Here is a 20572-nt window from a genome sequence, read left to right as displayed (position 1 = left end):
CTGAGCAGGAAACACCATCAAAGCATTCTTGACATATGCCTGTCAAGCCTCTGCTTAAAGACCTCCAAAGAAGGAGACTCCACCACACTCCTTGGTAGCAAATTCCACTGCCAACAGCTCTTAACTGTCAGGAAGTTCCTCCCTCCTCACAGAGAAATATTTGGTCAGTTTGGGAGCCAAAATGGTTTTCAGGCCTGTCTTCCTGTACTGTTTGCTTGGTACATTTATGAACATTTATTATATATATGAGCTCAAAATTCTTACAACACCAGGTCCTCCTAGTCCAGCCCTCCAACCACTAACACCTAGGCCTGGCTCCATTTTGCATCTCTTCAGCTGCCCTACGCCATCGGCCTTCTCCCTTGCCTGGGGGTCTCTCTGGCTCCAAGGAAGACTCCACCCTCATGTTCTGCTCCTCCTCTGGGACACCTTGATGCTTGGAGGACCCTCCTAGGGGTCTCGTCCCTCTCCAGGAAGGGCAGGGCCCCATGCAAACCTGCAGAGTCCTATTACAGCACATCAGTGGCCCATGAAACATGGTTAGTCTATTATTTTAATTATTTTCAGCATTTAAATGGTGCCATTTTTAGTCAAAATAGCTCGCAGCGCAGCTTAGCCAAAACACAAAACAAGTTCTCTGTCCTGATGATCCCAATCCAAAACGGCAACGACACACGAAGAGAATGGAAGCGGAGGAAGGAGGGGAAAGCAAGCTCAAACACACGTTCTTAAAAGTCTCGTCCGATTGTCAATTGCGGTTCCCTTCCCCTTTCTGTGTGCCACGCAAAACAAGTGTGGCTATTTTCAGTACAGTTTGAGGATCACCGCGCTGGAATATCTTGATTTCTGGTAGTGAATTATTGCAGGGCTTTGCGCTCGTTCCTTCCGTGTTTACTGAAGCTTTTGCTAAAGGCAGAGCAGGGGGCTCTTCGCGTGGTGGAAAGAAGCAAAACCAGCAGCGAGAGAAGCGCATGGAACCATAGAACAGCGCATGGGGCATCCCCGCGGGGACCCGGAAGCCATTCCTGCTCGGACCGGAAGTCGCCCTCCCTCCGCCTCTCGCTCTCTTTCTGCCTCCATCTTGCGCCCGGCTCGTCCTGTACAGTAAGTTTTCCCCGTTTGCATCCGCCGCCATCCTCCTCGGCGAGCCCCCTGACAGGGCAGGCGGGAAGCTCCCGAAGCCGGGGCGGCCTGGGGCCGCTCAGGGGCTCGAGGCGGGGAAAGATGCGCCGTTGGCGGGTGGGTTGAGTCCAGGGCTCCGGAGCCAAGCGTCGGTTCCGCGAATAGGCCGCTCCCCCCCCCCCGAGTTGTAGGGCCTCGGCGGGCCTTCGGGAAAGGCCTTCCGCTCGTAGGGAAACGGTGGCAGGAGGCCCTGAAGGGAAGGAGCACTGGGAGGGAGAGCCGAGGGGGACAGAAGACATTTTGGAGGGAGACCCGGCTCTCCACCCGATCCCTGAGCTTGACTCTCCTTCCCTGGGCGCCCTTGTTGGAAACAGAAGGGCGCTCGCCCCCTTTGGACTCGACCCTTGGAGCTTGGAGGTCGACGCCTGGAGGACCCTGGGCTGCACCTGCCACCTTGCCACCCCCTCCCCACTTGAAAAGGGGTGTCTCTCTTGGCAGCAGGGTCTGCCCGGAGGGGGAAGCGGGGCAATGGCCTTCCGCTCGGAGGTGGCGCTCTCATAGCGCTCCTCCAGGAAGGGTAGTTGCCGTTCAGGAGGGTTCCAGGAAGTTTGGCATTGAGTGGGTTGGTGGCTGTGCGTGTTGGGGCACAGGCTTAAGCGCCTAGTGAAATGAAGGGAATTGAGGTTTGTCCCATCGTTCAGTTAAACTTTTTCTGTTGGGATGGGTATTATGCCTATCAAGGAGGAAGTGCAGGGGCAAGGAAGCTCCTGCATGGGAGTGAATGGAAGTTCTCACTGTATCCATAGTTTGGGTACATGACGGTTGTAGGGTGGAGTTGTACCAAAGCAAATAGGTACCTTGCTGGATCAGACCAAAGGCCTACCTAAGCCTGTGCTCTTTTTCCAACAGTAACCAACCAAATGTTTTGGGGGGGATCCTACAGGCCTTTTTTCTGTTTCTCACCATAGTCTGCTATGCTGCCATTGAACATGGATGGTTTATTTAGGTATCATGGCTGATAGTAATAATGCCAGTCTTGCTTGCCATACAACTTGGTTAGGTGAGGGTAGAAGTGAATAAAAACTTTTAAGCCATTGGAAAACATCCAGGGATGAACATTGATTATGGATACTGAAGTTTGGCAGATCTCCTGCAGTTGTATCAATAGTCCTTAAGTAGATATGGTTTTCTATGCATTTGGTACAGAAATTGGGGTTGGTTAAAGTCAAGTAATTTGGCAAACAAAAGTTTTTGAATGTATATTTTTTGTGTGTGACTACCTAGAACAGGCACCCCCAAACTTTGGCCCTCCAGATGTTTTGGGCTACAATTCCCATCATCCCTGACCACTGGTCCTCTTAGCTAGGGATCATGGGAGTTGTAGGCCAAAACATCTGAAGGGCCACAGTTTGGGGATGCGTGACCTACGGTAGAACAAATTGTACTTGGCAGCAGTGTTCATTCTCTAGGAAGTGATTCAATTTGTTCATTTGTAGCTTGCCATGATACTCTGATTGTAGAGAAGCAAGATTTTGGTGAGATACCCTGTAGTGTTTTTCCACTAATTCTGTAGAAAAATTGACTGAATTTTACTTTCATTTCTCCCAGAAATGCCTGGTGAAGCCACAGAAACTGTTCCAGCAACAGAACAAGAGCTGCCACAGCCTCAGGCTGAGACAGGTTAGTGCCTTGGATGACTAATACACTTTCAGAAAGGATCCTGAAACTCGTCCAGTCAGCCAGTTTAACAAAGCAGGTAAAACCATTTGTGAAGGGTAGAACTTGCAAATAATTGAGGGCTATTGTGGCAGAGTGGCCAAGAGTCTAGGACTGCAGTCTTGCACATTTACCTGGGAATAAGTCCTATTGAACTCAGTAGGGCTTCGTTTGAGTAGACATGCATAGAAATGCATGGTAAAGGGGTCATGTGTAAGTTGCACTGTAAGAAGCTTGATTCTAGTCTTGCATCTGCCATGAGCTTTCTAGGTAGCCTTAGAAAAGCCAATATCTCTAAACTTCAGGGGCCCCCCCCCCAAAAAAAATCTGCAGTATGGGATAATAATGCTGGCTGCCCTTACAATGTTGCTGTAAGGGTTAATGAGACAATGTGTGGAAAATACTTGGAACTTGCCATATAAACGTTATCATGACTTTGAGAAATTGAGATAAATACTTTGAAATTTTCCTCTTGTGCTCTTACCACGTGTAGTCTCCTCGAAGTTGGATGAGTTGCATGGTCTCTCTCTGGAACATGGCAGTAGCATGCTTGATGTGAATCACAAGCTGGATAAACACTGCTATCCCACCACATTTTGAAGGTTTTTAGACTACAAAATGCTAAAACTACTAACAACAGCGTCTGATTTTTGTGTGTATGCTAACGTTGGGTGATTACTAAATGAAACATTAGAGAAATGAGGATCTTAACCTACGTCAAATTCTAGATACTTGCTTAATGACTTGGGAAGGTTTTCTTCTTTTTGGCCTTTTGTGCTGGAGTAAACTCTGTGTGTTTTAAAGGATCTGTATATGGTTTGTTTCCCAATCATGCTTCCACGTTAACAAATGGTTTGATGTGTAAGAATTCTTCAGGAAGAAGGAGGCAGGTGGCTTAGTAAGAACCAAAGGATACAACCCCTTCATATTTTTAAACCTGTGTGAGACAGTTGGGAATTGGGATGTTAATGATCATGCATCACTACTTTGTGACACATGTTTCTTTTTGCAAATTGGTGGTGACCACTGTTTAAGGTCGGAGAGGTGGTGACTCTGGTGTGACTGAAATGGGGACCTGAAACCTACTAGATGTCAAGTGGATAACTTTCTAATCCACTCACTAACACTGCCTATCTTAAGCACAGAGCAGGGAATCGACGTTTTGTGACTGCAAGCCAAAAGATTACAACATAATTTGGCATTTACCAAGCATCCTGAACTTGGCAGTAACAGCTGATAGATGTGTTGACTGTGAAAGGGTGGAGCAGAATTTTCAGCTGATACTGCATTTAAAAATCTAATTGTATTCTGAAGTGTGTGTGTGTGTTTGTGCGTACCTGCATCCTTCTTATTTGGGACATGCTAACTCTAAACCTTCCCTGTGTATTGTGTCTCCAGTTATCTGTCTTGAAGGTATCATGGATGCTGGTTAGCAGAGAACCAGGTCTCCTTGAATGCTACATTTCTGCCTTGCCGCTTAGGGAACACTGCATGACTTTGTGACTGGGTCTCTCCTATACACACACCTACGCATGGGGATGCTGTACACTGCATGACTGGTAAATGCAATGACTTCTGTCCAAGGGGTGTGAGAGTTTCTCTTAGACAGGGAGGAAACACACAAGTTCGGTTGGATAAACAAATGAAGCTGTATAGAATGGAGCAGTTTCTCTGAAGCAGACAGAAACTGTCTGCCTGTCCATATTGTGGATGTCGTGGTGTTGAATGGCCTACCAAATCTTAGCAAAGTCTATACTGGTTTTCAGCTTTGCTTCTGGCCCATTAGAAAGTTATGCCAAGGCACCTGTGTTGCAGAGAAGAGATTGCTGTAAGTGCCAGTGACACATTAGACAGAATTCTATGAGGTTATTGGGGCACAGCAAATAAATTTTGCTTTGCTCCAGTCAAGCTTTGCTGCTGGTTCTTGGATGTAAGAAGTGGGAAAGAAGACACACAGCAGTTTTGCCAGAGCCACCCACACTGAATGTAGAAGCAAGATAGGAGGAGACAGAAGAACTGATACAACTAGTTCCAAATCCAGTGCATCATCCATTCTTCTTCATATTTACCACAGTCTGGTGCATGAATATGCCCTTCTGTCCTCAAAGGCACTGGCTAATATTGTGATACAAATGGGAAAAATTTTTAACTGCTTCCTCTGCTAGTGGTAGCTACATTTTTAAAAAAACTGTACTGACTTCCATCCGTTTTATCCCATTATGAAGTGGTTGCATGCATGACCACTGTGACGCGGTAAACTTGGCCTAGATTGGCTTTTGATACATCAGCGCTAACATTTAGAAGCTGATGTCAGCTGAGTTACGACTGTTAGTGTGATGACACCAAATCCTCATGATAGCTAGGAAACAACTTAAATTGTCAGTTTCCTCTCCAGAGTAGATTATCCCTATAATGCTTCATACATTAAGGTTTTTATTAGTCCGGGTGCCATTTGTCTCTGGGCTGCTGAGGATGCTACTGATTGCTAATCACCTCACGAGGCATGTGCAGACTGTTGGGTTTCCTGAGTGGTATCTGAACAGTTGACACTATTTCAGTAACTCTACCCCCAGTTCCTGGGGTCCCTATGGAAGTGATGCGGACAGCTGAGGAGTCCAAACCAGTTGCCACCAAGAATCCTGAGGTGGCAGGCAAGGGTTCTCAGGCTGGGACTGCTCTAGAGTCATCAGGTAGGTTTCAAGTTAAAACAGCAAGATGGGGTTGAAATTACTTCATTTTAATTTTTAAAATGAATTTTTTGATTAAAAAAAACTCTAGAATGAATCAGGGCTCCAGAACTACCAGCTTTGTTTAAGCTGAGATCTTGTTTCCTGGTGGTCAAAGAAATAAGTAAATGTACATACTTGAAACATACATTTCTGCTGATCAAATATACTACTGCAAGAGTTAACAGCTGTTAAGTATGGTATGCAGGTCTTCCTAAGAAGGCATTTCCATGGTTTGCTTGCGATGTCCCTGGGTGTACTGCTTGTGGTATATAATTTGCAGTAGACCTAGGGAAAATGTCACATCTCAGTGATTCCAAGTTTCAGATGATGATGATGATTTATTACTGCTTTTTTGCGAGACGGGGGATGGTGAGCCACCATAAAGGTTAACGCCATCCTTTAGAATGACTACTAGTTTGAATGCCTGCACTTTGATGGTGCTGCTCTTTTAGGCTAGATCGTGTTTTAGCTAAAATGTCATAGTTTAATTTTAAGAAATTGTTTAGCTTTCTTAGCATGAATCTTATAACTTTCTGGTTATATGTAGTTCTTTGCCCCTTCCTTGTTTAACTTTTTTTTGGGGGGGGGGGTGAGAGGGAATCCTCATTCCATTATCTTGCTCTCCCATTGTATACCTATTTTCCCAGTCACTTCCCAAGAACTGATGCACAGCAGTGGGTAGCTGTAGACAACTGACCACTTAAAGTTCAGTGACCAACACAAATTATATAGTAATTCCTTTGCCTTCTTTTCTTCATCTGCTTAGTAGAAACATCACCCAGAATCTACAATTAAGGATTGTTTAGTAACTCATTCGTGAGAGACAGTTATGATTATTGAAGCCAGCTCTCTCATTGAACAGAGGCTTCTAGCATTCTTACTGGAAATAAGGAAAATCTTGAAGTAGTGAATTGGTGTTAGTGTAGTCTGAGCACTTGCTCAATCTGGCATTTATATCACCTTCCTGCTAAATCTATGCCTTGAATTCTGGTTGTCTCAGTCCTGCTATGAAGCCCATGCATTAGAGTGAATTCTCACACTAGTAAAAGCCTTTTTTGTACTCATCTGCTAGTCTTAGGTGATGAGTCCAAAAAGAGACCCTTGATCCCCTCAGAATCTTTTATCATGTTGTAATATAGCCATTTTGTTTTTTACTGCCCTTATGAAGGTCAATCACAGTGTTAAGGAAGTAGCTCCTAAATTCCTGTTTCTGGAATGCTAAGATCCTTCTGCTTAAGTTGCATGTGATAGACTTCTTTCTCATGCAGCCATACATTAATATAACATGTGCTGGGCTCCTCTTCCCTGCATGATCTCACTGAGCAGTGTGCTTCTGGCTTCATTTAAAGCAGTTTATGCTCATCAGATTTGCAGACATTCCTAGTGCAGCTACCTACTCTCAGGCCACACATATACCGGTAGTTAAGATTAGTTAATCCACCATTTAATGCTTTGATGAAACATCACTGAGTGACTCATTCTTTAAAAAGTTTGGGTGGATGCTAGCAGTGTAAGTTGTAGCTTGCATGTCTCATTTAGGTTTGAATAATGCCAGGCCTGAAGTTGAAGGCATCTTACGTAGTTCCGGGATAGACAGCTCCCAGTAGACTTAATTTGTCATTTTGACTAAGCCAAGAGAATAGAACCTTCTAGATGGTTCTAGCCCCAAGCTTATTGGTTTGTCATTAATAACCTATTGCTCTTGCTCATTTAGCTCCTGCCACTCCAAACCCTTTTGCTGGTGCTTCTGAAGCACCTGCAGCCTGTTTTTCTCAGCTTCCTGTTCAAGCACCAGGTATTTGCTGTTAGTCCCTATGTATGTCTCCTTAACAATATTTTGCTGTGCTGTGTTGATGCAGTTACATTAACCATAGTATTTAGCAACAAAAAAAAGACTTGGTTTAAGGAGACTCCTGAGTTCTATTCTTCGCTCTTCAGCTGACATAGATCATATACAAGTTACTGTGTAGAATACAAACCTCTAGGTAGGAAATGTTTTATGGACTGATCTGCCATCTAGATTACCAGAGAGAGGGTTTGATTTTTTTTCTGTGGCTGCTTGCTGTTGACAGGCACACAGAATTGGTATGAAAAGTTATGTGGTACCTTGCATTGCTGTCCCAATATCTGTTTCAAAGAATACTGGCATTTTGTGGTTCCTGGGATGCCAGTGGCTACACCTTGAAATTACATGTGACTTGTGTGAAGATCTTGCTTTGATCGCCCCTGCTTATACATTGGCCCAACCTCAAACCATGTTCCCCAGCTTCATTTCTGCAACCAAATTAACCTGGGTGGTATAGGAGCCATTGCCATTTAAATGGAACATGTACTACAAAGCAGTTTTCAAGCAGCGGGAGACTGGTATATTATCCTTTTCAAACCTGTGCATCTGGACACAACATGGAAGGTTAAATGTCACCACTTGTAAGGCTCTGCAACTTGTTTCTTGAACTAGCTTTTTTCTCCTCTATAATTGAGTTTCTATTGATAGCATGTGTTGAGGGTACCCAACCAGATATATGGATAATAGAGTTGGATATGTAGTGAGACATCCAGTGAGAGTGGTGACAAGTATGTTGGGCTTGCCTGTGCACTGTCACATGTTTTCAAAAGATTTGATCCTGCACATGTCCTCCAGTGGAATATTGGCACTATACAAAGAGCCTTGGTTGATGGGGTGGGGCATACAAACACTGTGATACTTTTTTCTGACAGCAGCTACAGCAATTTCTACCTCACAGGTAACTGAGATGCATTTCCATGTGGGTGGCTGTAGATAATTCATTTTTTCTTCTCCATGTTTTCATCATTGATTCACTTTTTCTCTCCTTTAGCTGCTGTTTCCGGCTCCTCTGTATCTAGCGCTGCCCACCCTCCCTCTTCATCCCATGATGCTAACTCTCCCCTTGCTGGACTCTGTCCTTCCAGTACTCCACTGGCACCTACTGACCTTGCTGCCTCACCTGGGCAGCTTTTCTCCTTTGTGGCTCCTCCTTCCTCCTCCTTCCCAACGTCAGTCTCTCCTGGCTCAGCCTTGCCTCCTAGTGTCCCAGCTGTGGTGACCCAGATTCCTTCTTCTTCCCTGAAGCCTCTGGATCTGGCTGATGCTGCCCAAAAAGTTAGCCCCTCGTCTCCCAGCATTGCAGTAGGGCCTGTAGCTTCTGCCCCAGCCTCAATAATTTCCCCTAGGTCTCTTAGTTCAGCTCATCCAGCTACCCCTGTGAGCCCACCACTGGCAATATCTGCGGGCCCAGTTCCTCAGGTGCCATCATGTCCTATTCCAGCTCCTTTCATTCTCCCAGTTGCTCCTGTTTCTCCTCCTCTGGTCCTTGGACCCACTGTTCTCCCTGTTGTATCAAGCACAGTTCCTCTCAGCTCTCCTGTCAGTCCCACAGTCCCTAAGCCTCATAGCACTATGATATCTCCTGCTTCTCCTTCTAGACCCAATAATTCTGTTACAGCACCTCTTTCTCCTCTACCCTTTGCAGTGACTACTCAAGGCTCTTCAGCCTCTCCAGTGCCAGCATCTAGTCCTGTGGCACCCCCAGGGCCGCCTGTGGGGTCTGCTTGCCACCCTGTGATTCCTTTGGCATCTATAGCTGGCCCTGCAGCACCTGCTTCCTGCCCCTTGGCTTCTGTGGTGTGCCCTGGTGCCCCTCCTTTGTCCCCAGCAGGGCCTGCTCCTAGACAACTGATACCTGCAGGGCCACCTGTGAAACCTTCTGGCCCTGTGACTCCTGTTTTGGCACCTGTTTCTAGCCCTGCGTTTGTGGCTCCAGCAGAGCCTGCTCATGCACCCATGCTACCTGCAGGGCCATCTGTGAAACATGATTCAGCACCTGTTTCTGGCCCTGTGGCCCTAGTGGGTTCTGCATCTTGTCCTGTATCACCTGTTTCTAAGTCTGTAACTCCTGTTTTGACATCTGGTTCTGGTTCCCCTCCTGTGTCCCAAGAAGTACCTGCTCCTATTCTGTTGGCACCTGCAGTAGCAACAGTGAAACTTGAATCTCCTGCACCTACTTCTGGCCCTCTAACCTCAGCTGTGCCTGTTTCCCAGCCTGTGGCCCCTGTTCTGGCCCCTCCTTCTGCCGCTGTAACCCCAGCAAGGCCTGCTTCTAGTCCTGTGACTCCTCCTTTGGCTATTGCTTCAGGACCTATATCTTCTTCTGATGCTCTAGTAGGAGTCGCTCCTCGACCATTGGCACCCGCAGCTTCTCCTTTGCCACCAACTTCTGATCCTGTGGCTCCTTCTCCTGGCCCTGTGACTCCAGTGGGGCCTGCCTCTAGTCCCATGGCTCCTCCTTTGCCACCTCCTTCTGGATGTGCAACTCCTCCTATGGTTGCATCAGAGGTTGCTTCTAAGCCACAAGCACTTGCAGTGCTGGCTGTGAAATCACCACCTCCACCTGCACCTGGTCCTTTAACCACAGCAGGGCCTGCTTCTAGTCCTTCAGCACCTCCTCCTGGACCTGTGGCCCCAGCAGAGTCTCTTTCTAGATCATTGGCATCTGCAGTGCCACCTGTGAAACCCGATTCCCCTTTGGTTTCTGCTTCTAGCTCTGTGGCCCCAGGAGGACCGCCCCCTAGACCTGGGGCACCTTTTGCCGAAGCTGTGCCTCCTCATTTGGCACCTGTTTCTGGCTCCATAGCCTCTCCTGTGGTTGCAAAAGTACCTACATCCAATCAAGTGGCACCTACAGTTCCACCTATGGCATCTTCTTGCCCTGTGGCTCCTCTTCTGGCACCTGTCTCTGTCCCTGGGGTTCTTGCTTCCTGTCCCTTGGCCTCAGCAGGGCCGGTTCCTATGGCCCCATCAGAAGTAGCTCCCAGATCACTGGTGCCTGTATCTGGACCTGTGGCCCCAGCAGTGGTCCCTCCTAGACCACTTTCCTCCACAGGGCCACCTCTGAAACCTGTTTCTGGTCCTGTGGTTCCTCCTTTGGCGCCTCCATCTGGGTCTCTGGCACCTCCTGCAGTACCAGAAGGGGTTGCTTCAAAGCCAGTGCCACCTGCAGTGCCACCTGTGAAACCTACTTCACCTTTGTCACCTACTTCTGGTCCTGTGCCCCCAGCAGGGACCCTTCCTAAGCCACTGGCCCCCACAGGCTCAGCAGTGAAACCACCTCCTTCTTCATCCCAGCTTGTGGCTCCTCCTCTGGCACCTCCTGTGGGCCCAGCAGGACTTGTTTCTAAGCCAGTGCCTCCTGTAAAACCTGCATCTCCTTTGACACCTACATCTGGCCCTGTGGCCCCAGCAGGGCCTCCTTCTGGTCCTATACCTGCCCCTGTAACTCCTCTTGTGGCCCCAACAGTGCCTGCTCCTACCCCTTTGGCACCTGTGGTGCCTGTTGCAAAACCTGCTTCTCCTTTGGCAGCTGCACCTGAGCCCTTAGTTCCCTCTGTTTCCCCAGGTGTGCCTGCCTATAGCCCTGTACCCTCAACAGCTCCCTCAGTGGCCCCTCCAGTTCTCCCTGCAACTTCTGCAGCTGGCCCCAAAGGCCCTTCTGTAACTGTGACCCCCACTGCTTCCCCTAAGCCTCCTGTTGTTTCTGCTTCTGGCTCAGGAACCTCCCCAGTGTCACATGTTGTCTCTCCTCCTGGCCCTGTGGCCACCACTTCCCCACTGGCTGCTTCTACATCCTCTGCCACCCCGAGCACTCCTACTCCTCTTTCTCTGGTGACCCTTGGCTCTGCTGCCTTGCCCTTGGATGTCTCCCAGGTCCCTGTCACCTCTGCTGGGGATAAGGCACCTCCACAAAAAACAACACCTTTGCCTCTTGCACCTGCTGATCTTTCTGTTTCTGCCACAGCTACAAGCAGTCTCACACAGCCTGCTTCCCCTGTGCCACCTCCTAATTCCCCTGTAAAAAAGCTAACTCCCTCTGCTGTGCTTCCTAAGCCATCACCAGTTTCACCTGCATCTGGTCTAGCATCTGAAGTGCCGCCCAAACCCCCCACCCCTGTCTCTGCTGTCATTGAAGACGACGAGTTGCCGCCTTTGATCCCTCCAGAGGTGCCTGCTGGGGAGCAACCTCTGCAGCCAATCCTGGTGGATTTCTCTCCCAAACAAGCTGTGGCCCTTGCTGAGGCCCCAGCAACTGCTCCTACTGCTCCTCTTCCTCCTCCTGCCAAACAGCCTATCCTGAAGAATGACAAGGGTATTTGCCTCCTTGGTTTGCTGTGTGCATGGATATCACAGACTGCTCACTGAATACTAACCTGTCTATGGGCAAGGGGTCCCAAGTTTCCTCCCTTGGACTCCTTGCTTTGTTTGTTAGTCTAGAAAAGTAGTATTTAGAAGTGAAGCCAAAGTAAGTCCAAGCTGAGCTGTAACCAGTTGTGGTCAGAGCCAATTGAAAAAACTCTTTCCTGTGCGTGCTGAGGAATCGAGACTTGTGCATAAGAATGTACTGCACAAATGAGAGAGTCTCTTCACATGCTCAGCATGTTGTGAATGTCTTATCGAGGGTGTGACATCAATGTTGCCTTGGCTGGTATTTCTGGAATAGCACTAACCTAGAAACCCTAATCACAGCTTTGTTTTCTGTAGCACTGTAGAAGTCCTCTGTCTCCAATCCTAGTACTTGGCTTGTGATTGGACATCTAGTACATCTTGTTAATTAAAAGTGCTTTAAGTGAGATGTTCATAGATTTAGCATGTGTTGCCAACTCTTGTGTAATGTTTTATCCTGACTCTGGAAGAAATTGCAATATCCACTATCCATTTCAGTTGTGCTTTGTCTGTATTTGTATTTGTACTTGCACTGGGGGGGTGGGGTTACACAGAAATTATTTCTTGTATGTTGGCTGTAGTTCTCTATTAAAGACATATTAAACAAGAAGATGCATGCTATGTGTTAAAATCAAACATCTGCCTAAATTCAAGAATAAGTGAGATTTTGCCTAGCTACCAGTGTGGTCTGGTGCATATGCAAATACAGTAGAACCTCTGTTTTCGAACGTAATCCGTTCCAGAAGTCCATTTGACTTCCGAAATGTTCGAAAATCAAAGTGCTGTCAGCAAAGTGAATGGTGAAAATGGAAAAACATGCTGTGGAAGCCATTCGACTTCCGAGGTGCATTCAAAAATGGAAGCATTCACATCTGGGTTTTCAGTGTTTGGCTTCTGAAATGTTCGGCAGCCGAGACGTTCAAAAACTGAGGTTCCACTGTATTGGGAAAGATGCTAGGGTATTACATAAACTAGAATTAGCTAAGTTCATTGGCAAGCTTGTTCTAAGAAAAGTGTGCTATAGATATATTTTGTTCCCTTCACAATTGTTGCACAGGTGAGAATCATTCCCCCCCCCCTTCCATTTACATCACAGTCACTTAGTCCTAAAAGGACATGGGTCTTCGGTGGTTATCATTCGACAGCGGTGAACTTAATTCTAGGTTCTTGAGGTGAAGCATACCCAGGTCACTATTTCAGAACTGAGCTTTTAAAATCTGTGTTGTTTTGTTGCTTTAAAAAGGTGAGGAATTAGCAAAATTAAATTGAATCATTGGGAATGTCCTATGGGCTTCCATTCCCCCCCCCCATTGCGCATTCTACTTCCTTTCCATGTTTTTCATTAACTACAGTTTGCCATGACACCCAGCACACTATGGGTTTGCAGATCCATCATCTCATAACTATCCTGACTAACCCTACTTAGAGATAGCCCAGTTAAGACATAATCACAAATCATGGAAGGGAAAGACATAACTGCAGAGAGTATGCAAGTCTGCAACACATTCCTAATCTCAAACCATTGAATTAAGCCAGAGCTCAGCTGCCAATTCTCCTACCGTACACATAGAAGTGGTATCTCAATCCTAAAAGTGCAAGCATTTCTTCATACACTACAACTAATATTACAACTAATATTAGCATGCCTAGAATACAGTACCCACACTTCCCCAGATATTTGTTTTTAGCTGGAACTCTTAAAGCTTTTAAAAAGTATTTTTGTCTCACCTTTTCCCATACACACAGACCTATTTCTAGTAGTAATATCTGAATGCAGTGACCTGAACTAATTTTTGAAAGAGCTAGTGTTTTATATGCATTGTCTTGAAGCTCAGGCTGAGCAAAGCTCAAAGCACCTCTATTGCTACAAAATTATAGCCACTGATAACATAAAGCACTGCCATTCCAAAGTCGTTTGCCTGTAGGTTGCATTGTTTCTGTGTCGTTTGCTTTGCTACCTGTATTGGGAATAAATGCCTCTGCCACTAGATACTTGTGACTTTTCTGGATTGGTATGAGTTTCTTGATGTGCATTAAAAGGGAGATAGAATCTGCATGATCAAGTTGGCAAAGCCCTTCATGTTTCCCTGGGCTTCTCTGCCACACCCAGCTGAAGCCAAAATGAAAAAAAAAAAGATTGCACACATTTGTATTTGTAGGGTCTGGAACAGAATCTGACAGCGATGAATCAGTGCCAGAACTTGAAGAACAGGACTCTACGCAGGCCACAACACAGCAGGCACAGGTGAGAAGCAAATAACTCTGGGCTGCATTTAATTGGCATCTGGGGCAGGGCCACAAAACCCTGTGATGTTGAAGATCTACAAATGCGCAAAAAACCACACACCAGGATGCTTAACACACCATTTACAGTGTATGCTTTGTTCAGCCACACATACTTTAACAAGTACCGTGGTACCTCTACTTAGAAATTTAATGTGTTCTAAACACACATTTGTAAGTCGAATCCCATAGGAATGCATTAGGAATCCTTGTCCTAGGATGGTTTGCCTTCTGACCAGTAGGTAGTGAGAGTACACCGCCTGAAATTCTGTGTTTAAAATCCCATGTTTGAAAAAGCAAACAAAGAAGCAAATTACACAAGAATAACAAACAGCAAGTGTTGTTAAATGTACTTTTTTTTTTACAATTCTCCGTAATTTTTATTCAATCTGGATTATAATTGAAATAATGAAAGGCAAGAAGAAAGTTGCTGTGGTGAAAAAGCTCCAATGTCTACAGTTTGTAACATCTTATGATGGATTGAAGGGCATGTTACATAGATTCAGACTATTGTAAGAGCAAAACATTTCAGGTCCTACTGGGACATAGAAACAGCAAAGACTATTCCTTTGTATTTTTAAAATATAAAAGGAAGCAATTACTGAATTATGCTGGACTTAGTTTCAAAATATGGAGAACAGCCATTGTTGTGAGATCTGGGGGTTTTCTGTTGTTCCAGCCTTTTCTCTGGATAGTAAGCCTTTTAGTTTTGCTTAATCCAAGTTGAATAGCAATTGTGGAGAATGCCAAAGCTTGCTCACTACTTAGCAGTTTTATTTGCAATGTTACCCTACTGTGGTTTTTTAATGTTATTCTATATCTGGCCATCAGTTGAGATCTGCTTCTGTAAGGCACATAGGCTTGGTTTGGTGAGTCTCCAGGGGAAGAGAATTCTAACATTGTGGGACAACCACAAAGAACACCTTTCTGTGTGCTCTTGTGGGCCTAACTTGGCACATAGATAATGTACTTCAGTATATGAATTTATGCTAGTACATGGGAATGGAGTGATTTCTTTGGCATGCTTTGCAAATACCAGGCCTCCCTGCTTGGATTTTGAGGACTTGTAGGGTAGATGGGCATGTGCATATAAATCTGTTCTCTCATTTCCATTGCAAAAAGAGGATACAATATTCAGTCAGAAAATGTATTTGGGGGGCTTTCTGCTGGGCATCCCTTTAACTCCATTTTGGGTCTTTTTATTTACAGCTTGCAGCAGCAGCTGAAATAGATGAAGAACCAGTTAGCAAAGCAAAACAGAGTCGGAGTGAAAAGAAAGCACGGAAGGTAAAATGAAGTTGATTGGAAATGACTGATGTTTTGCTAATTCAGCCTGGGGAGGCAATAGTTACTCAAACATTTTATCCCCAATTACTTACCTATAATCATTTTATCATACTCCTTGGGATGTTCTTCCAGAACCTATTTAATTGCAACCAGCAAAAGGGATTGATCTATGTGCCTATTTGCTCTTTCTCTGAAATGTTATCCTTCATTCACAGAAGCAGTGAAGGAGGAGATAAATAACTCAGGGGAAACTGCAGTACATACAGTAGTTAGGCATGGGCCCATTTTTTCTCCCAACCCTGCTCATGAATATAGTAGGGCTAGAAGTAAACTACAAAAACAAACATGCATCCCCCAGAAACACACAAAGTAATTGGTTTTGTTTTTTGTATTTTGAGAAGTTTTATTTTGAGTAAGTATTCTGTAAGTGTTAGTGACACAGCTAGGAATGGACACTAGTTCTGGGTTTGCTTTTGGGGATTGTTGTTGTTAATCAAATGAGGAAAAAATGCTTGCTGTGCTACTGGAGTAGTTATAGAAAGACTTTCTATAAACCAAAGAGCCGAGTTCTTGCCATGACTAGTTTAGTGGCTACTTCCCCCAGCCACCCAAAAAATTATTTCTCCTTTGCTTTTAAGGCAATGTCCAAGCTTGGCCTTCGTCAAGTCACAGGTGTAACCAGGGTTACAATCCGGAAATCCAAGAACATCCTGTTTGTTATCACCAAGCCAGATGTCTACAAAAGTCCTGCATCAGATACCTATATAGTATTCGGTGAAGCAAAGGTAAGCTAAGCTCAGGAATGTCTAGTTATTTTGGGCCTTGCAATTTGAAGAACAGGACAGTTGCACTATGTAGTTTTTCTGCCACTGTAGAATGGGAGAAGGGTTCTAAAATTGGAGTGGGAAGCGGGGGGGGGGGGTCTACATCTGGAAATGCTGGTTGTTCTTGTCAGTAGTGTTTGTAGAGGCCTCTGTTCTGTTCTGTTCTGTTTTGCTCATCATTACTTACTTCAGTTGCAACAGCCTCACTGACCTCTCTTTCTCACCCATCTCTAACAGATTGAAGATCTCTCACAGCAAGCACAGCTGGCTGCTGCAGAGAAATTCAAAGTGCAAGGAGAAGCCGTTTCAAACATTCAGGAAAACACACAGACTCCCACTGTACAAGAGGAGAGTGAAGAGGAAGAGGTATGCCACATACTTTCTGTATATGTCATTGCAGCCTTGAAACTGGCACTCATGGCCAGCTCAGAGCTGTTGGTCTTTTTAATGTCTGCCTTGGTGAATGAGACAGGAAAAGCTTCCCCTGCTCATCAGGAGTTTCTTGATTTCTGACTTGTGTGGGGAGAATATAGTTCTTCAGGTGGGTGTGAAGGGCACCGCTCAGTGCTCCTTCATGTGGTCTCATTATTCTCAGTGCCCCTATTGAGCAGCCTGCACTAACCAACCAACACCCTACCTTCCTCTTGTGAGCTTCCAGCTTCCTTCATATCCCCAGGTGCATACCAAACAAATCGCATACTTCATTCAAGTTTTCTCTCATTTTTAAAATCCCTACAAGTGCCTCAGTGGCCTACAAGACATAAAACTCCAAGCCATGATTTGTTTCTCCAAAGGTTTGTTTGTTTTCCAGCTCTTTGTGATTTGTGCCTTTGTTTGGGATGGAGTGGCCAGACCATCCATGGTTAAGGCATAATTAAGTTCACACGTAATGCCATAACCCAACAATAAACTATGGCTTCAGATTATGGTTTGCTTATAATGGACAGAGTTCTCACATTATGCTAAGCCATGAATTACTAAACTGTTGCTCATTATGCTAACACATGGATTAGTAAACCATAATTCAGCATTATATGCAAACCAGGCTAGTGTGAAACCAGTACACACACCCAACTTTTTCTTACCTGCTGCAGTCATGGAGAGTTGTCATGCACCCAGTCTCTTGTTTACCAGCATCCCACCTTCCTGTTTGAATTTGGGGAGGGGAACTTGATCATATTCCCAATGAACAATCTGATTAGGTTCTCCCGCCCCCAAACTATTGTAATTGGTTTCACATACAGAAATAATAGAGCCAGCTGTTCACTTATCACAGATATTGGCAGGTAGCAGGAGTGACATGGGCACTGAAGATGCATTTTTGATACATTCTATTAATGATCATGGATGTCTTGCACAGAATACCAGTGACTATAATTGTACTTGCACTGGACTTGGAAAACTTCCTCTTGTGGCATGAACTGGCATACATTTAGCTGGCAAACAGGCAGGGGCAGTTGTCAAAAGAAATTCATTACCATTCCAGGCTTGCATTTTATTGGGTCTTTGGTGTGGGCAGACACAGAGCCCAAGTCAGGCTGTGGGGTTAGAGTTCTAACCATATGTAGAGAGCACACTCACTTGCCTGTCTGTTTCAATCTATTCTTCCTTTCTATTTGAAATAGCAAGTGAGTTTTTCAAGTTTACCAGGGACTCTCTTAACAGCAATTTGGGGTTTACTGTGCCTGATTTATCTTGTGGCTTTTGTAAACCTTAGGTTGAATGGATCCTAAACTTTTAAGGATCCATGCCATTTCTTTCCTGCTTGGCAGAAAAAGGCTTGAACAACTGTCCTGAGACATTTATCTTTCCCCATCCAGGTTGATGAGACTGGTGTTGAGGTGAAAGACATCGAATTAGTGATGTCCCAAGCGAATGTTTCCCGGGCAAAAGCCGTTCGCGCCCTGAAGAACAACAGTAATGATATTGTAAACGCTATTATGGTAAGTTCCTGCTTGAGTGACATTTATAACAGGGCCCATGGACCCAGAGCCTGGAGAACAGATGGCAAAAAGCTCATGGCCATTTTATGTCATCACTTCACCACCAGATTAATCCATTCCTTGGAAATGCATTGTTTTCTATCTCTTGCCCCACTACAACTGCTTTTCATCAGTAATTATAACATTTAACTACCTCTCAGCATTGAAATGGGATGCCTGGAAAAGTCGAATGCAACATGATACATTTTAACACCTATGTTTTCAAGTATATCTAAACATAGCTTAATATTTACTAAGATTCATTTGCAACAATGTGCTTTGGCCAACTAGATTTACAGATGGCATTCACTATGAAACAGTTTTTCCAGTGGTAATTTTTTAATTGTGATCTTGAGCAGGGTATATGTATATTGAAAAACGTAACATCAGCAACTGCTTATAGGCATGTGTGGGTCAGTGGGTAACAGTACATGCATAAGGTATACCCTACAAACAGATCCAACTGCCATGGTTTAGCTTTGCAAAATTTCTGAGAAGTGTCTTGTTGATGTCAGTTGGCTTCTTCACAGAAATGCAGTTCCCAAGGTTCCAGGAGGCAGGAAGAATCTTCTCAGTTGAAACCACTTGAAACATCTAGTGCAGATTTGTCTGTCCTTTGGGAACAGATAAATGCATCAGTTCTCAATGTTATATCCTAGGCAACTACTTGGGAACCAGGCACTTTTTTGCCTGTCCTCATCTGATTACTTTATCTTGCGACTAGAGTTACGCCTGCTGTGTTCTGCATCCTTTCCATCTAAAATCTCATGCAGCCATAACAATAGCCCCCCAAGGTCACATGGCTGTGCAGGGTAGATAAACAGTCGCCCAGTTTCCCACTGGTAAAATACCCAGCACTTCCACATCCCATCACCTATAGGAAAACAGTGTTTCTAATTCTCTTTTTTTCTGTTTCTCCCCCCCCCAGGAGTTGACGATGTAGCCACCCAGGAAGGGGAACTTTTTGGTTGTTTCAGAGGAGAGTAAATTGCAGCTGAATTAAATTTGTACTATTTCTATCAATTAATAAAAGTTGTGGTTTCAAAGGTTTCACACATCTTTTTCTTAGTTGTCAACAACACGTTCAATTACTAAAACTGAAACAATTAGTTGTGGTTTATGATCCTGGTGCCAGCATGGTGCCATTACTTTTGCCTGTTTACTGAAAAGATTCTACTAATTCATTTAAGTTGCCTGAACTGCTGGGATATCAGAAAACTAGAGATTGATATTAATGTTCCTTTAGAGATACAGTATGTGTTGTTCTGTTTCTTGGCTCTGAAGAGTTGACGCTTATTCATAGATCTAGTGTTTGTAGTTTAGAAATTGCCTGTTTTAAGTGGTTTATTCAGGCACTCATGCTGGGGAAAATTGAGTAACACTGAAAAGAACAGTCTGTCCTTGTTTCATTGATCCCAAAGAACGACTTTTGCCACTGTGTGAGAGATTTTGATTGGTGTAATCCCCTTAGCAAATGCTACCTCATATTTGGGATCCTGCCATCACTTATCACTGTTTATTAATGTACATCCAAAGTTCATAGGCACAGACCCATTACATTACAAACAGTACAATAACTGCATGTTCAAAATATTTGTTTTTGTTAGGAAGCTTGGTGCCTAGCACTACTGTGTAAACACTGCCTGCTTTTTTCTTATTTTCTATTTGTGCAGAATTAACTGACGGAAAGTGAAGTTTTTTAAAATATTCCTTAGAATAGGGTCCCAATATTTGCCCCAAAGGCCGCATGTGGCCCTTGGAGCCTTTTCTAGCAGCCCCCAACAAAAGTTGGGAAAAAACCCCCAATCCTTGCAGTGGTAGAGTCAAGTGTGGGAGAATCGCCGTCTATATGAAGGACACAACTTGTTGCCAAGAAATTAATTCAAAATTGGCAGCTTGGTCTCCAACCCCAAAATAGTTTCTCCTTCAGGAACCTGTTGCCATTGAGACAATTTGCTTATTGCTAGTTCGGCTAGACAGGCAAGGAGCTGGGCCACGATACAGATGCTTTCTCTCTCACCACTGGAAATTTATCAAAGCTACCTATGTCTCTGAAGGATATCTATTCTGTTCCCAGTTTTCTGTTGTCTCCCCCCCAAAAAATTTTTTAAAAAAATCAGGCGTGGAGGTGGAGTTCGCTCTTTAGGATCCCCCTCACCATAAATCAGTCAGTCAATCCTATTGCAAGCCTTGGGAGATTCCTCCAAGCAGGTTGTCTCCCCCCCCCCTTTTTTCAGCCTCATGTTGGCTCCACAGCTGTAATGACTCCGCACTTGAGTTTGCTGTTGGTGTATGTTTAATACTATGTGCAATGTTCTGCACTTCTCCTATGACAAATATAAGTGTCAACTTACAGAAAGTTAATTACTACTTCCCTCTAAATATACTGAAGAC

At 44.8% G+C, this 20572-nt stretch overlaps 1 protein-coding gene across 14 annotated transcripts; it reads left to right on the top strand.

Annotated features, from left to right (window-relative positions):
• Window positions 1–1062: 1062 nt before the first annotated feature.
• NACA (nascent polypeptide associated complex subunit alpha) lies at window positions 1063–19228 on the top strand. 14 transcript variants are annotated; one of them, XM_088662895.1, is made up of 13 exons: window positions 1063–1104; window positions 2731–2878; window positions 3332–3440; window positions 4237–4397; window positions 5397–5528; window positions 7282–7362; window positions 8405–11728; window positions 13962–14047; window positions 15295–15372; window positions 16011–16157; window positions 16434–16562; window positions 18017–18139; window positions 19107–19228. In XM_088662895.1, exons 4-13 carry the CDS (start codon window positions 4391–4393, stop codon window positions 19119–19121), a joined length of 4122 nt encoding a protein of 1373 aa, XP_088519021.1. In that variant the 5' UTR covers window positions 1063–1104; window positions 2731–2878; window positions 3332–3440; window positions 4237–4390; the 3' UTR covers window positions 19122–19228. The 14 variants fall into 14 exon arrangements, with proteins under 14 accessions (XP_088519021.1, XP_034956561.2, XP_034956578.1 ...); XM_035100670.3 differs by lacking the exon at window positions 3332–3440; XM_035100687.3 differs by lacking the exons at window positions 3332–3440; window positions 4237–4397 and having other exon boundaries at window positions 2731–2802; window positions 9059–11728.
• Window positions 19229–20572: the final 1344 nt, after the last annotated feature.

This window comes from Zootoca vivipara, chromosome 2 (assembly GCF_965207765.1).
Source record: "Zootoca vivipara chromosome 2, rZooViv2.hap1.1, whole genome shotgun sequence".
Classification (NCBI taxonomy): Eukaryota; Metazoa; Chordata; class Lepidosauria; order Squamata; family Lacertidae; genus Zootoca; species Zootoca vivipara.
The sequence above is the reverse complement of the archived record's forward strand: the minus strand, read 5'-3'. Positions and strand labels throughout refer to the sequence as shown.